Genomic DNA, 15,325 nt, shown 5'->3' on the forward strand with positions numbered 1-15,325 from the left:
TTTATCTGGGAACAAAGGGCAGGTGAGTTAAAAACTGCTTGGGAAGCAATTGAGGGGCAGAATAAGTGGTGCTTTCTCCTGGGTCTCTATGTACCTCATTTATTTATTTTCTGTCTTTTTCTTAGAGCATTTGCTAAATTAAGCTATGTTGATGAGAGCAGAATAGCTATTTGGGGCTGGGTAAGTATTAAAGTTAACCCTATTTATAATCACCAAGTTAAATGATTAAAGAGATTCTGATGTAACTACGAGAAACATTTACACTTACTGGGCCACTCTTATCTTGAGAAATAGAAAACTATTATGGATCTTTTGCTGCAGCTATGCCCTATTAAGCATTAGCTTGGCTGCAAGTGTCCTTTATTTCAACCATTATTACTTAGAACTTTGTTTCATTTAATATATTTATATGCTGCTTTTCATAAAATGTTACAAAGTGGTATACAAAAGGTGATGCAAAATACGCAATCACAAAATGCTAATAAAAGAACTGTACTATTAGAAAATTCAACTCATAAGGACATTGGCAATATTGGGGGCGGGGGGATATAATACTCCAGCCCATCATTTTTATCCCATTCCTCCTCCAGAAGGAGACTAGAGTAATCATGAACAAGAATCTGCCATAAATATAACAAATGACAAGTCTGCTAAAAATATTGGGTACCAAATGCCAGGAAGAATAAGAACGTTTTCAGAGGTGTGTGTGTGTGTGTGTGTGTGTGTGTGTGTGTGTGTGTGTGTGTGTGATATCAGGCTATAAGAATAACAACAATGGGCTCTTGATGTGTTTTAAGCAATAGGATTTATTTTCTCCTAGTCATATGGTGGTTATGTGACCTCCATGGTGCTCGGATCTGGAAGTGGTGTGTTCAAATGTGGAATAGCTGTTGCCCCCGTGTCACGATGGCAATTTTACGGTATGTTCTGTTTCGAAATAAAATAGATAATTCCTCTGTAAAGCATTGCAAAATCATACTTGTTTTTTTTTTTAATATTTTTATTAATTTTCCAATTAAAACCAATTATATCACATTCAATATTTCAAATTATACACATATATATATCAATCAAACCGAATGTTATGCCAAATCATCTAAAGAATTTTTTATTTGGGTTCCCATGCTTCAAGAAATTGGGAATTCCTCGCAACTGTCCACTGCCGTCTTTTTTCTAAAGTTCAAATCGTCCTCCAAGTTCATAATAATCCAGATCTTCCCCTTACAGTCACATAGATGTTTTCCACTTTCATCCGATTGTTTCCCAGCTGCTGAGATAAATATCAAACAAAGTTTCACAGATGTTCTTTCTCCTGTGTGAGTTAATCAGTCCAGCCTCCCCATAAATCTTCTTAATGGAGCTCCCTGTTGCGTCGAAGCAGCTCGAAGTAGCGCCATCTTAAAAAACTCAAATCACTTTCGTTTTCTCTCATAGCCATGAAGATTTACGATCTTTATAGAATTTACAGCTTTTTCAGGCAGGAGACCCAAACATCAAACCATAAACTCTTGGTAAATTAATGGATCTCCTTGCCCTATAGCTGAACTTAGCTTCAGGTCGCTGCTCCAATTTAAAGTGCGTCACAGCTCATAAATCCTCCGAACGCGTCCAGAACTCCTTCCGTCCGACTAGGGGGGGGGCTTTTCTCATCGGCAACTCCACATCTTTAAAAAATATGCTCAGTAACAACAGTTATAAAGTTCAACTCACACAGTCTTTTGCTTCTCTTTCACTCCAAACAAGCCAGGACATCGCGTCCGGGAAGGTACGAGGCAACAATATGAAGAAAAAAAAATAAAAACTCACTTCCCTTATCGCTCCGTCCCCATCAATCCTTCTTCCAGATGCAGTACAGTCTTTGACTCCTCATAAATTTCTCAGCAGTAAATTTCTCAGCAGTAAACAGCGCTTCTTCCCCTCCTTCTGAAGTATGTCCATAGATTTAAGCCTAATTATCTTCTTTAACCATGGAAATCCCCGCCATGCAGATTAGCGTCCGGGAGTCCTGGCCCTTGTAAGTGCTCAGCCCAAGCTCCCCCCACTCCAAAAACAGTCGGAGTGGGTCTGGGGGCATCGCGGGCCAGCGGCCCCTCTCCGTAACCCCCGGAGAGGGTAGGGGGTTGCCATTTACTCCCCTAGCAACCGCCAAATTCCTTACGAAGGTCAGAGAGATGGAAAACAGGTCCGCCATTCCTGCAGGCGGAAACCGGAACCTCGCAAAATCATACTTGCAGCTGCTATATATATTCATAGGTATATTATCTTACTAAATTTGTATACTGTACTCCCCTTCATTTTCACAACAGAAAAATTAAAAGTGCCATGAACTCATGTGAGGTATTAACACAGTGTCTCCAGATCATAATTTCCATTAATAAAAAATAAAAAAGCAACTTGGATGTGGAAGAGGGAAAAAAAAATCTGCTTAACCTTTAAAAAGCACAAAATCACTTAATATTTGAAATTTTACTATAATGCAAATGCCTGCATTTGCATTCCTCAAAACTGCCATGTGTTCCAAAGTGTTTCAGGATCATTTCTGAATGTCATAAAATTCATTGGCACGGCTACTAACTTACTTCTACTTCCAGTGAGCTCTAAAAAGAGGGGTCATTATATTTAATCCTTGTCTGCTAGGAAATTTATCACTGCTGATTTAATATGGTATTAGGGTTTTTTTAAAAAAAAAAATTGTAAAAAATTATCTACCAAAGCAGAGTTGGGGAACTTATTGCCCTGTTGTACCTATGTCTTTAACTCTAGTATTCAAATTGTGGGATAGCCAAAGGGGTTCCATTTCCTTAGCTTTGGGTTTTTGTTTCTTTTTAGAAATCTAGGGAAGAGGAGGATTTGGCTAAATTTGTTGGGAGATGGGGCTTGTGAGTTTTTTTAAAGTGTTCCCTACCTTTCCCCCTTACATAAGCACTATTTAAACTCTCTCCCCACTTCAGCAGAGAGTAAGGAGGGGGCAGAATGGCGGCAACACCATCCCAGGTTACAGAATGACAGAAAGCTTCAAAGCATCAAATCAGAGGAGCTCAGGGTTGGTACCAGTGGTGTACGCCAACCCAGAGCTCCCCTGGTTATGCCACTGTCCCCGTGAGAGGCAGCACCAATTGGAGGGCACCTCAGTGCACTACTGCTGTATAGAGTAGCATTTACTACTACCGTGTTTCCCCCTTTTTAAGACGTAGCCATAATATAAGACATAGCAGGATTTCTAAGCAGTTGCGCGATATAAGCCATAACCCGAAAATAAGACATAGTGATAGACCCTTCCCCCCTCCCGCCAGCCAACTCTCCCCCATAAAAATCTCTCCCCATTTTACTGTCGCTCCAAAGACACGCATTTCTTTTAAAAGCTTGTAAAAATGCACCGTAGAGCCGTTCCTGCAGCCTCGTGATTCCCCCTCCTGTTTCTGTAAGCATTTTTTAAAATACCTGTAAAAGGATTCCAAAATATTTTTTTTTAGCTAGGCTGTGTGAGCTCTGCTTGCTTGGTGAAGAGGAGAAAAGTGGCATTTGCGGTGGGGAGAAGATGAAAGCACGAGGGAAAAAAGAGGGGCGATTGAAGACGCTGCCTTCCCCTTTAGGGAGAGACTCTGTGTGCGCGTCTCTCTCTCTCTCCCCCCCCCCCGCCTCTCTCTCTCTCTCTCTCTCTCTCACACACACACACACACAGCCCACCTCTCGCTTCCCCCCACCTTTCCCCCTTTTAATAGCCTTTTAAAAAGTGAGGATTCTTTTTTCTTTCCATTGCTTGTCTGTAGAGCTTCCCCTTTAAGGATTTGTACCGGTACCGGGATCGCTGCCGGTGGCGCAGTCCTTGCCTTGGGGATTAAGGACTTTCCCCTTCTCGCTGTTTAGGAGCTGCTAAACACTGCCCTACACCCTACACAAAAGTTAACATTTTGTGGGTAAGAGAAACACGGACGGGTTGTTAGGACCAGCAGATTATCTCACCCCGCTTTCTGCTGGCTCAATTGCTACTTAATTGCTACCATTTACCATCTTAATTGCTGCTCAGCTGGCTGCTTTGTTTTCTACAGTATCTCAGCCGGTAGCCTCTTTGCTATCAGTGCTACAAAGTGCTACATTGTTGGAACTTTCGCTCTTAAGTCTTGGGCAGTTGGCTGGCTGGTAGAGATCCTTATTTGCTTTAGTATAGGCTACTGCTACGACTGCATCACACAGATAGATTCCATTATACTGTACTGGTTTAAATTTAAGAAGCTCCAGTGTAGCAGATTGCTATTAAGTGAGTCCCCACCTGTGAGGGGAGAGAGAGAGAGCAGCCCTTCGGAGGAGCTCCTTCCCTCCCTCACGAACATCCCAGGGCCAGGGAGAGAGGGCTGGGCCAGCGATGCACACACCTCCCTTCCCTCAGACTCCCTCTCATGGAGCTTGGTGGTGGCTGTTGCCCGTCATTTTCTTTCAGTCAAGAGTCCTGCCCCGCAGGGAGACAGGGAGCAAGAGGGGCACTGCTCCTGATGTAATAAAAATACCGGTAAGACATTCCCTGAAAATAAGCCACCCAGTGTTTTTTTGAGGAAAAAAAGTGATAAGACGGTGTCTTAAAATGTGGGAAAGACGGTAGGTGGGTGGGAGCGAATTCAACCCGCAAACATTTTAGGACACTTCATTTCTCATATAATTGCATGTGCTTACACAGTACAATCAGGGTACCATTAGTTGAAATTTCTGAAGTTGGAGTACTCCAAATGTGGTATTGTGTTTGTGCAGACCAGAGACGGTCAGTCTTTTTAAAAATAAAATTGAAAGAGGTTTGACCTCCTGTGGTGTGATCATGCACAGCTTTCTTTGCCCTGCTGATACCTCTGTCAAAAAAGATTTTCCAGGTTTTTGAAACAATACCAAAACCTGTTCAGCAGGTGTGAAAAGCAGCATGACTGAACAAGCAACAATTCACTCCTTCAAATTGCCCACAATTGTTTCCACCTTTTGGAATTTACTGAAACTCGAGAACTTCCCCACCTCCAAATAAGACACATCTGGCAAATGCTGGTGTAGGGCAGAAACCTACTGGCCCAGGTGACCTGTGTCTCTACCCTTAAGGAAAAGGCAAGAGCTAGCAGCTTGGCATCATGGTAGCAGGGTAGAGTGAAGGGTCCAATATCTATTAGTAAGCTTTAGCATATGAAGACTTGACTGGGAACATTTGTAGGGTAAAAGCAGTGCTGTGCTGAAACCTGCCCTCCAAAGCTTTCCTGGTCAGTAAAAGAGGCTTTTGGTTTTTCTTCTGTTTATTTGTTTTGCATGGAGTGCTTTGGAATTCATATTTTACCATTATGAGGTTATCGGATAGTGTGCATGTGTATTTATTCTTCTTACCGCTGAACATTTTCCAGCTCTTCTGAAGCATTCCCAGCAGCCTATGATCTCAAAAAAAGCCCTATGACAGGTGTTGCCTTATGCTGTTCCAGGTGTTTTCAACTGAAATATGGAATACTGGGGAGGGTGGATACTGAATACCTGAGGTCAATCTACTCACTGATTTTAAGGGAAGCCTTTCATTTTAGCCTTTCTTTCTGCAATGAATGGCAATAGGCAAGTACCCTGCCTTCTTATAGGAAAGCCCAGCTGAGGATGTCAGGAAGTTTTCAGGAAATGTGGGGAACCTAGGAAAGTTGCTGAGTGCAGGCTACTGTAGAGATGATTTGTAGAATGATAGAAAGGACGCTCATGAACAGCTCTTAACCACCTCAAAAGTAAGATACGTTCAACAAAAACTCCACCCCACCCATCAGAATTTCACTGAAATTTTATCTCCCATTTGATATTTTCTGGATATAAATTAGTTCCTTATTAATTAATGGGGAAAGTTCAGGGGGGAGGGATGAAAGAGAATTTTTTGGCACACCGCTAGATATTGATCGCTTGCTTTTGCAACAACAACAAAACCTTAAGTGACCATCTGCTGTGTATGTATAGACACTTAACTGTTCTGCTTGTTCTTGATTGCTACAATAGCCTGGGAAAGTGGAGGCCTCCATCTTCTCCCAGTCATGAGGACAAAGTGGCAAAAGTAGAGGAAATGGCTTGTTATGAGCCTATGTATCAGGTTAGGAGGCCAGAAAGCAGAAGGGTTAACTGCCTATATATGATACATGACATCTCTTTTTTCCCCAGGTGAAGTTTTCTGACAAAAATGGAAATATATCAAGGCAATAAAATGTGCATGTATAGTATGAATGAGTTGGGTTTGTGTAACTGGGTTAATAAGTTCATAAGAGCCTGGGAGGGCCAAAGGGTGTTGACCGTGAAAAAATAATGATTTATCATTACATCTGGTAATTTTGCTGATTAGAAATTGGTGTCTACTGACATCTGATTTCCTGATCAGGGGTTACTCGCCCGACTTGTTTCCATTTTCTTCTTTGGTTTATCTTGTTTGTTTCTTCTTTTTCTCCTCAACCTGCATGTTGTATGCAAAACTGCCCTTAAAATAATATCATTTTACAATATTTATTCGCATTTTCTCCTCTCCCCCCCCCCAGATTCTATATATACTGAACGCTACATGGGTCTTCCTGAAAAAAGTGATAACCTGCCTAACTATGAGGTAAGCATGTAACCCATGGCAAACCCTAGTCCTTCCCACCTCATGCAGCTACTAAGCTCCATTTTCACCTTCCTATCCCCATTTCTGAAGCCACTTCTCTTTCCTATTCTGCAGTCCCCCTTTCAGCCCTGTTTTAATCTTCACACCACAACCTTGCACATAGAGCACCATCATGTTAACTGCCTGGATCTTCCTCCCTCCCCCAATTCTGAAGCCATCCCTCCTATTCCGCAACCCTCTTTGTATTCCCATTTGTACGTTCACTTCCACTGAAGAGACAATCCATTGTTTGTTTGTCTGTGAAAAAAACTTGAGGTTAGTTAAACAATGGTTTAGTGTTATGTGTGAAGCAGACCAACACTGGCATGTAGAGTTTAGTTCTCACCAAAGATTGAAAGTGAGAGATGTGGGGCAGAGCCCAGGGCTAGAAGGTACTGCTAAACATTCACCCAAACAACTGTGATGCTATCATGGTAAAACTGGTATCTGTTTTTATTAAAGGACTCATTATACTACTAAAAACCACGAAGTAGAACAAATTACTGGGTGGCTTTGGGCAAGTTTTTCCCACACCCCCACACCCTGTCTGAGGTTAAGATAATGAAATAATCCTGCATGCTCTGCCCTAATCTCATTTGGGTGCAAATGGGATGCTAATAAATACCAGGAGAGTAAATAGTATTAGGTGCAGACTGCACAAACTACAATAATAATAATAATAATAATAATAATAATAATAATTTATTATTTATACCCCGCCCATCTGGTCGGGTTCCCCCAGCCACTCTGGGCGGCTTCCAACAAAACAGAAATTCTAAAATACAGAAATCCATCAAACATTAAAATACAGAGATCCATCAAACATTAAAAGCTTCCCTAAACAGGGCTGCCTTGAGATGCCCTCTAAAGGTCTGGTAATTGTTGTTCTCTTTGACCTCTAGTGGGAGGGCATTCCACAGGGTGGGAGCCACTACCGAAAAGGCCCTCTGCCTGGTTCCCTGTAACTTGGCTTCTCGTAGTGAGGGAACCGCCAGAAGGCCCTCGGAGCTGGACCTCAGTGTCCGGGCAGAACGATGGGGGTGGAGACGCTCCTTCAGGTATACCGGACCGAGGCCGTTTAGGGCTTTAAAGGTCAACACCAACACTTTGAATTGTGCTCGGAAACGTACTGGGAGCCAATGTAGGTCTTTCAGGACCGGTGTTATGTGGTCTCGGCGGCCGCTCCCAGTCACCAGTCTAGCTGCCGCATTCTGGATTAGTTGTAGTTTCCGGGTCACCTTCAAAGGTAGCCCCACGTAGAGCGCATTGCAGTAGTCCAAGCGGGAGATAACTAGAGCATGCACCACTCTGGAGAGACAGTCAGTGGGCAGGTAGGGACTCAGCCTGCGTACCAGGTGGAGCTGATAAACAGCTGCCTTGGACACAGAGTTGACCTGTGCCTCCATGGACAGCTGTGAGTCTAAAATGACTCCCAGGCTGCGCACCTGGTCTTTCAGGGGCACAGTTACCCCATTCAGGACCAGGGAGTCCACAAGCCAGAACAAAATGCGCACAAATCTGGATAAATCCACATAAAAGTATGCACTTGAGATCTCAAGTCTGATAGTCGTATGGGCCTCTTTTTTTGCCCTTTTCAGGAGATAAAATAACAAAAAGGGTGGGGAATCCTTGATACAGTAAAATGAGTTTTGGACCTTTTTGCTGCCTCACCTTCTCTCAGTGATTTATGGACTCTGTGTAAACTTCCTCATCCAAATAGTTTTGACGTATCACCACCTTCCTCCCTGCTCCCAACCCCAGTCCTTATTACTTTTCTATTTTGACTTCCTGTTTGCTGAACATCTTGGGGTTCTGTTCAGGCAGCCTGAGGGGTAGCAGATCCGCACGGCAATTTTGCAAATGAAAAGTCTCTTAACTTGCTACAGATTGAAATGTTAGTGCTCTGGGTGCACAATGTCACTCTGCAACTTCACGGCACAGATGGCACCAGAGGACTGTATAATCCTTTTCTGCCAGGAGTCGAGTTTTCTTGGCGCGGCATCTATTGCTGGCAGTGTCCACGTTGAAACTGCCAGTACCAAAGAGCTAAAGGTTTCCAATGTGTTACTCAGAGGATTAAATTGGAGAGGCTGCAAACTAGGAGGAGGGAGGGGTACATATACTGATTTGACTGTTTCAGTGCACTTTGTTCAACTCATGTTACAAGAGTCAAGTGGGAGGGGGAATGACTCTTCTTGCCATAGGAAGTTAACTAGGGTGGATTTCTCTTTTCTCCTCCATGACCCCCAGTATCTTTGTTCTAAGAAAACAACGTTTCTGCCTCCCCCTCCAACTAAGCAGGTCATCATGTTTAGGATTATATCCCTCCTCTATTAAAGAATTAAACATGGGGATGAATTTGATTCAGTTCACATTTCAAAGCTAATCTATCCAATTTGCAATTTCTGAAACAACAAGCAACCCTAAACATAGCCACCTTTTGAAATTTGCCCTTCCTTAAAATTTTGCAATGTGGTTCTCCGGAGAAATAATGAGTTCCAAAATGCATATACTAGGGTAAACGGTGCATGAAAATGCATTTATTTGTGAAAATAGCAAACAAAAAGACATTATATTAAGGGGAAACTGCTTTGGGGAAATAATGTTTGCATTGGGCAAAATGTGTATGAGAGGAGAAACTCACATAAAAATACTGATAAATTTTCACGAGGTGTGTGTGTGTGTGTGTGTGTGTGTGTGTGTGTGTGTATGGCAGACCAATGCAGAGCACAGAAAAATGAGAAATGAAGAGAAAACAAGATTGACTAGGGATGGGTAAATCTGTCAAACATGGTTTTTTAGGTGGCAGTTGCTTCTAAAGGCAATCAAGGAAGAGTCCAGTCAGATGGATTAATTGTAGCACAGTTGCACTTTAGTTGCTGTGGCTAACCATACCAGAGAGGCAAAAAAGAGGCACCTGGCCATGGCCGTCTCTAGGCCCGGGTCCGGTGGTGCAGGGCACCAGGGGTGCAGCTGCGCCCGCTGAGAGGCACGGCGGAGGCTGCCCCAGGCGCACCTCTCAGCTTCAGGCCGCTCTCCGGAGGCGTGCGGGCCTGGGGCCGCCTCTGCGCGCAGGGGCATCGCAACAGGGCCCAGGGCCAGCCCTACGGCCAGACTGGGTTGCGCAGGGCTCCGGCCCTCTAGGCGGCAGCCACGCTGCGCCCGCCGGCCGCGCTGGGAAATGGGGCAGGGTGGGGGTGCCGGAGGGATCCGTCGCGCCAGGGCGCCAGGTATGCTTAAGACGGCCCTGCACCTGGCATTATTTTACCTGGCCATTTCATTTGTTCTTGGCTTTCCCCAAGATCCATAGGATTCAATGGTTCAGTGGTGTGGTGTGGGGCAAGTAGCAGTTCAGCAATGGCAAGGTACTGGGAATGGAAATAGGATCTGATCCTTCATAGCTGGACTAAAGAGTCAGGGCTCTTAATCCCCAGTTGTCTGTCATCTCATTGCAAACTGCCAGGGAATGGGACTGGACTGCATGCCAGTACAAGGAACACAAACAAGGCAAAAGTTTGACCTTTTTAAAAAAGAAAAAAGTGAAAGCCTGTGACAATGACATTACCAGTTCTCTTGGAACCTAAATTAACTGAGGAAGTGTGCTGCAGGGTGACAGTCTAGTCCAGGTATCCCCTAACTATAATAATAATAATAATAATAATAATAATAATAATAATAATAATAATATAATTATTATCATTATCATTATTATTTATTTATACCCCGCCCATCTGGCTGGTTTTCCCCAGCCACTCTGGGCAGCTTCCAACAGAAAAATACAATACAATAATGGATTAAACATTAAAAGCCTCCCTAAAGAGGGCTGCCTTCAGATGTCTTCTAAAAGTCTGGTAGTTGTTTTTCTCTTTGGCATTTGATGGGAGGGCGTTCCACAGGGCGGGTGCCACTACCAAGAAGGCCCTCTGCATAGTTCCCTGCAACTTGGCTTCTCGTAACGAGGGAACCGCCAGAAGGCCCTCGGTGCTGGACCTCAGTGTCTGGGCAAAATGATTGGGGTGGAGACGCTTCTTCAGGTATACTGGACCGAGGCCATTTAGGGCTTTAAAGGTCAGCACCAACACTTTGAACTGTGCTCGGAAACGTACTGGGAGCCAATGTAGATCTTTCAAGACCGGTGTTATGTGGTCTTGGCGGCCGCTCCCAGTCACCACTCTAGCTGCCGCATTCTGTATTAATTTTGGCCTACAACTCCCATGATCCCTAGCTAACAGGACCAGTGGTCGAGGAAGATGGGAAATGTAGTCCAAAACATCTGGAGGGCCAAAGTTTGGGGATGCCTGGTCTAGTCGAGGCATCCTCAACCTTCGGCCCTCCAGATGTTTTGGACTACAATTCCAATCATCCCTGACCACTGGTCCTGTTAGCTAGGGATTATGGGAGTTGTAGGCCAAAACATCTGGAGGGCCGCAGGTTGGGGATCCCTGGTCTAGCCACATTTATTTTCATGTCTTCTTTTTTTTAAAAAAAAAAAATCAAGCCACAGCATAAAATGCAAGACCTGTATAAGTGTTCAGAAGAAGAACAAAAGAACAAAAATCGAGGCATGCCAAATTTCAGTTTTGTATACATTCTTGAATTCAGGAAAGAAAATGGATCCAAGTGATAAGATTGTCTTTTATTCTTCCCACTGCTACTCCTATCCCCAGCCTTGGCCATATATCAACCTTCTCTTCAGCTATCCAACTAAACCAAATAAGTAGTAACTCGAAGCTGGTACTGGTGAGGCAGTATCAGTGCCAGAATAAGCTTACTCCGTTTTGACTGTATGTGCCCTCACCTGGGGTTTCCCCTCCCCCATTAAGCCAGCTTTGAGAGTAAATACACATCGGGCTGAACTAAACAAGTACAAGTTTTAAGTTGTCTATTATAGACAGTGTAATAATGGTATGGTTATTGTAATCTAATAGTTACAGAGGCAGAAGTCGTTTCTGTGAAGGTGTCACTTTCCCTCTCAGCAACCAGCAGTAAACCACCTCTGTGTTGTTGTTAAATGGGTTCTCTGCTTAGATGAATACGCGAGGGCATCTTCAGGCAATCTTCCCTAACCTGGTGCCCTCCAGATGTTGTTGGAGCTACAACTACCATCAGCCCTGCTCAGTGTCCAGGTTGGCTGCAGCTGATGGGAGTTGTCTAAAACACCTGGAGGGCACCAGGTTGGGAAGGGACGTAACAAGAGCCCCTGCTGGATCAGGCCAAATGTCTGTCTGCTCCAACACTGTTCCCAAAGTAGCCAACCAGCTGCCCGTGGGAAGCCAGAGAACAGAACCCGAGTGTAACGGCAGCCTCCCTACCTGTGATAGCCAGCAACTGTTATTGAGAGGTGGAGGAGGTAGAATATAGCCTAAAAGGCTGATCTAGGACCTGGTTCACACATGCACGTGCATCACTTGATTAACATGCACTTGATGCCTGGCCACTGAGTGTGTGAACTTCCATTGGAAGCCATTCTTGTTTTGAGATGATGTAGGGTGTTGTGACAATTCTGTCTGTGGTGTGATTATCTGAGATGGCCTTTTTGCATGTGCAAGTCATAGCTTGATATGGCAGTTATCAGATGACAAAACATGTGTGAACCAGCCCTAGGAGAAGAGCAGGCTTGCTGTTAATCTTAACAGGATGCTTACCCTCTTTAACGCACAAAAAAACCTGCACTTGTGCTGAAACACCAGCAGTAATAAGGCCTGATATTTTGTATGTATCCATAGGCTTGCATGTGCCTAAGAAGGTTAAACCTAAATTGCAGCCCTGTCCACATTAAGCAGCTTTGTAAAAGAGAGGAAGGTGATGAGAAAGGTCAGTTGCGGTGTTGTGTAGAAAAAGCAAGGAAGGACACAAAAAAACAGTAAAAACTGTGTAAACCATCCCAGAAAAAAGAGAATGCCTGAAGGAAACTGGACTGACATGTTAAGAGCTGGAGGGGAGGGGGAGACAAAGCTGATGATTTGGGGAGGGGAGGAGATGGTGATGTCATAGGCTACCAGGAGAGCGTGCACCGGGGGGGGGGGACTGTTAAACTTGTGAAAGAGGTTGTTTTGCAGCTCTCTCTGAATTTGAAATGCTGTTGGCAAGTATTTGAAGCAGTCATAGATTTGGCAATCTTCTGCTAGCAGATTTGAAATGTTCAGTCCTCAAGAACTGCTGCATCATTAGGTTATGCAAAACAGGGTACAATTTTGTAAATATGCCATCTTGTACTGATATGACATTTGTTCTATTATCCAAGAAATATGCCGAAGGGAGAGAGACCTTCAGATTCCAGCCAAATGTTAACTTGTTTGTTGAGTGCTGATAAAATGTTGACTGCTGTGTGATCTTTTCACAAAGCCAGTTCCCCTTGCAGTGGCCTTACAACTAAGTGTAGCAAAGGGCAACGGAGAATTTCTGCACTTGGGTTCATGCAAACTATATAACCATGCAACAAGATTTTTCCCTACAAAAGATTCGATTTCACTGCATCCCTTGTAACTCTTGGTTTGGAGCATGGAGCTCAGTTCCCTCCTTGTAACTATGGTGTAGTTTATTCCATAAACAAACACTGTGTTAAACTCATCAGGTTCTGCTTAATGACTAAGACCTGGGAATGGTGACTGAATTTTTGTGTTACTTGATTTTTGGGAGCTACCTGTACAAGAGTTTGCTGACTGTCAAGAAGTGAGAAAAATGAGGTCAGAGACTGAATAGTTGTTTGCATGTGTTTTTATTATTTTATTGTTATTTTGTCTTAGATGCTCTAGATTACTGCACCATTTCCCATCCAAAGCACAGCTTCACTAAGTCCACACGAGGGACCATCAGGGAACCATATGGGAAGGCAGTGCAAAAACACCTGCGTAATACCTTTTTTTTGCAGAGATGCTCAGTACAACATGAGAGAATGAATGATGTGTTTATGTATCTGTGACTGCAGCCTGGGGAAAAAATAGGCCACACTGAAGAGATGGTCAGCATACCATGCTTTGACAACACTGGCTTTTAGCTTTGGGGATAGATTCCATATTTGCTCTTTCCCCTTTGACAATGGGATTGGTGCCATCAAGCTCAGCAGGTGGATCACTGAAGATTCAGGTGCATGATTTCCAGCCCAACAGTAGATCCTAGAATAGGCTGACAAGTGAAATCAGGCATTTGGTGGCCCATTTTAATGCTAACAGCAGGTGTGGAGAGAATCTGCTGGAGGATGTGATATCTGAATTTCGTTTCTCATGCAATGTACCATTTCTTACACAGTGGTACCTCCGGTTGCAGGTGGGATCTGTTCTGGAGGTCTGGCCGGATCCCGAGGCTTTCGCAACCATAGAGACTACTTCTGCGCACGCACGTGTGGTGGTAGAGCGCTTCTGTGTGTGCACACATGACAAAAACCCGGAAATATACTTTCGGATTTGCTTACGTATCCCGAAGTTTACGTAACCAGAGGGATACGTAAGCGGAGGTACCACTGTATGCAGGCTTGCATCAGGGCCACCCTACCATTAGGCAAAGTGAGACAGCTGCCTCAGATGGCAGATGTGGAGGGCCGGACAGTAGCCCCCCGTTTTCCCCCTAGGAACTGTAAACTAGACTGCTGTTCCCAGGTGGAGATCCTGTGGAAGATACTGTCTTGGTACCATTGTTAAGACTCTGCTTCTAGTCCTGTTGGATTCTATCCATGGAATGAGAGGGTGCCACCTTGCCCTTGGAACCACTCAAAGGCAGACTATAACTGAAACTTCTGGTTGTTTGTTTTAGAATTCCACAGTTATGGCAAGAGCTGAAAAGTTCCGAGAAGTTGAGTACCTCCTGATCCACGGAACAGCAGATGGTGAGCTGCTCTTAATTCGATATCATTATATATCATACATTTGTAGTTCTGCCCCTGACAAATCAGAAGCACAATGGAGCAGCATAACAATGCAACCTTAAGGACAGTTCTGTTAGTCTGTGCATGTTTATTAGCTGGGCTGGAGAGCTGTGGTCCAGCTCTGGTCATTGGGTTCCCTGCCCTATGGCTTTGCAGATGATATTTTGCATTTATCTGTGGTATTTTCTCTGTCCTTCCCAGATAATGTTCACTTTCAACAAGCAGCCCAAATTTCAAAAGCTCTGGTTGACGCAGAGGTGGATTTCCAAGCAATGGTACGTGTTAAGCGTTCCCAAGATGCTTGCTAGGCATACTGTTTGCCTTCTAAACTGCAGTGGTACCTCTGGTTACGAAATTAATTCATTCTGGAGGTCCATTCTTAACCTGAAACTGTTCTTAACCTGAGGTACCACTTTAGCTAATGGGGCCTCCTGCTGCCGCCGCACAATTTCTGTTCTCTTAACCCGAGGTACTACTTCCGGGTTAGCGGAGTCTGTAACCTGAAGTATTTGTAACCCAAAGTGTTTGTAACCTGAGGTACACTGTATATAGTTGTAAACTGTATGTGTTTACAAAGCGTGTATTGAACTACTCACCCTGAACTAAACTGGAATACATGGGGACACCCATATTCTTCCCCACAATGGAATTTCCTAGAAACAACAATGCACCATGATGTAGCATTTGTTAGGGCGCACCTGAGATATTTTGCCGCTGTAGGCAAAATGCTCCAATGCCAGCCCTGCCCCCACCCACAGATCCAGACCTCCGACCCCTCCCTGCCCCACTGTTGTACCCATGCTGCCGCTGGCCCCACCACTAACTGTAGCATCACCTGCAGC

General features: G+C 44.2%; 1 protein-coding gene across 1 annotated transcript in view; it reads left to right on the top strand.

Annotated features, from left to right (window-relative positions):
- Nucleotides 1-15,325, top strand: part of DPP4 (dipeptidyl peptidase 4) — a 59,792-nt gene that overhangs the window by 42,300 nt on the left and 2,167 nt on the right. The window contains exons 21-25 of the mRNA XM_035132551.3: nucleotides 126-180; nucleotides 821-920; nucleotides 6,519-6,583; nucleotides 14,372-14,444; nucleotides 14,685-14,758. Coding sequence (XP_034988442.1) covers nucleotides 126-180; nucleotides 821-920; nucleotides 6,519-6,583; nucleotides 14,372-14,444; nucleotides 14,685-14,758 — 367 coding nt within the window. The remainder of the gene's footprint in view (nucleotides 1-125; nucleotides 181-820; nucleotides 921-6,518; nucleotides 6,584-14,371; nucleotides 14,445-14,684; nucleotides 14,759-15,325) is intronic.

This window comes from Zootoca vivipara, chromosome 1 (genome assembly GCF_965207765.1).
Source record: "Zootoca vivipara chromosome 1, rZooViv2.hap1.1, whole genome shotgun sequence".
Taxonomy (NCBI): domain Eukaryota; kingdom Metazoa; phylum Chordata; class Lepidosauria; order Squamata; family Lacertidae; genus Zootoca; species Zootoca vivipara.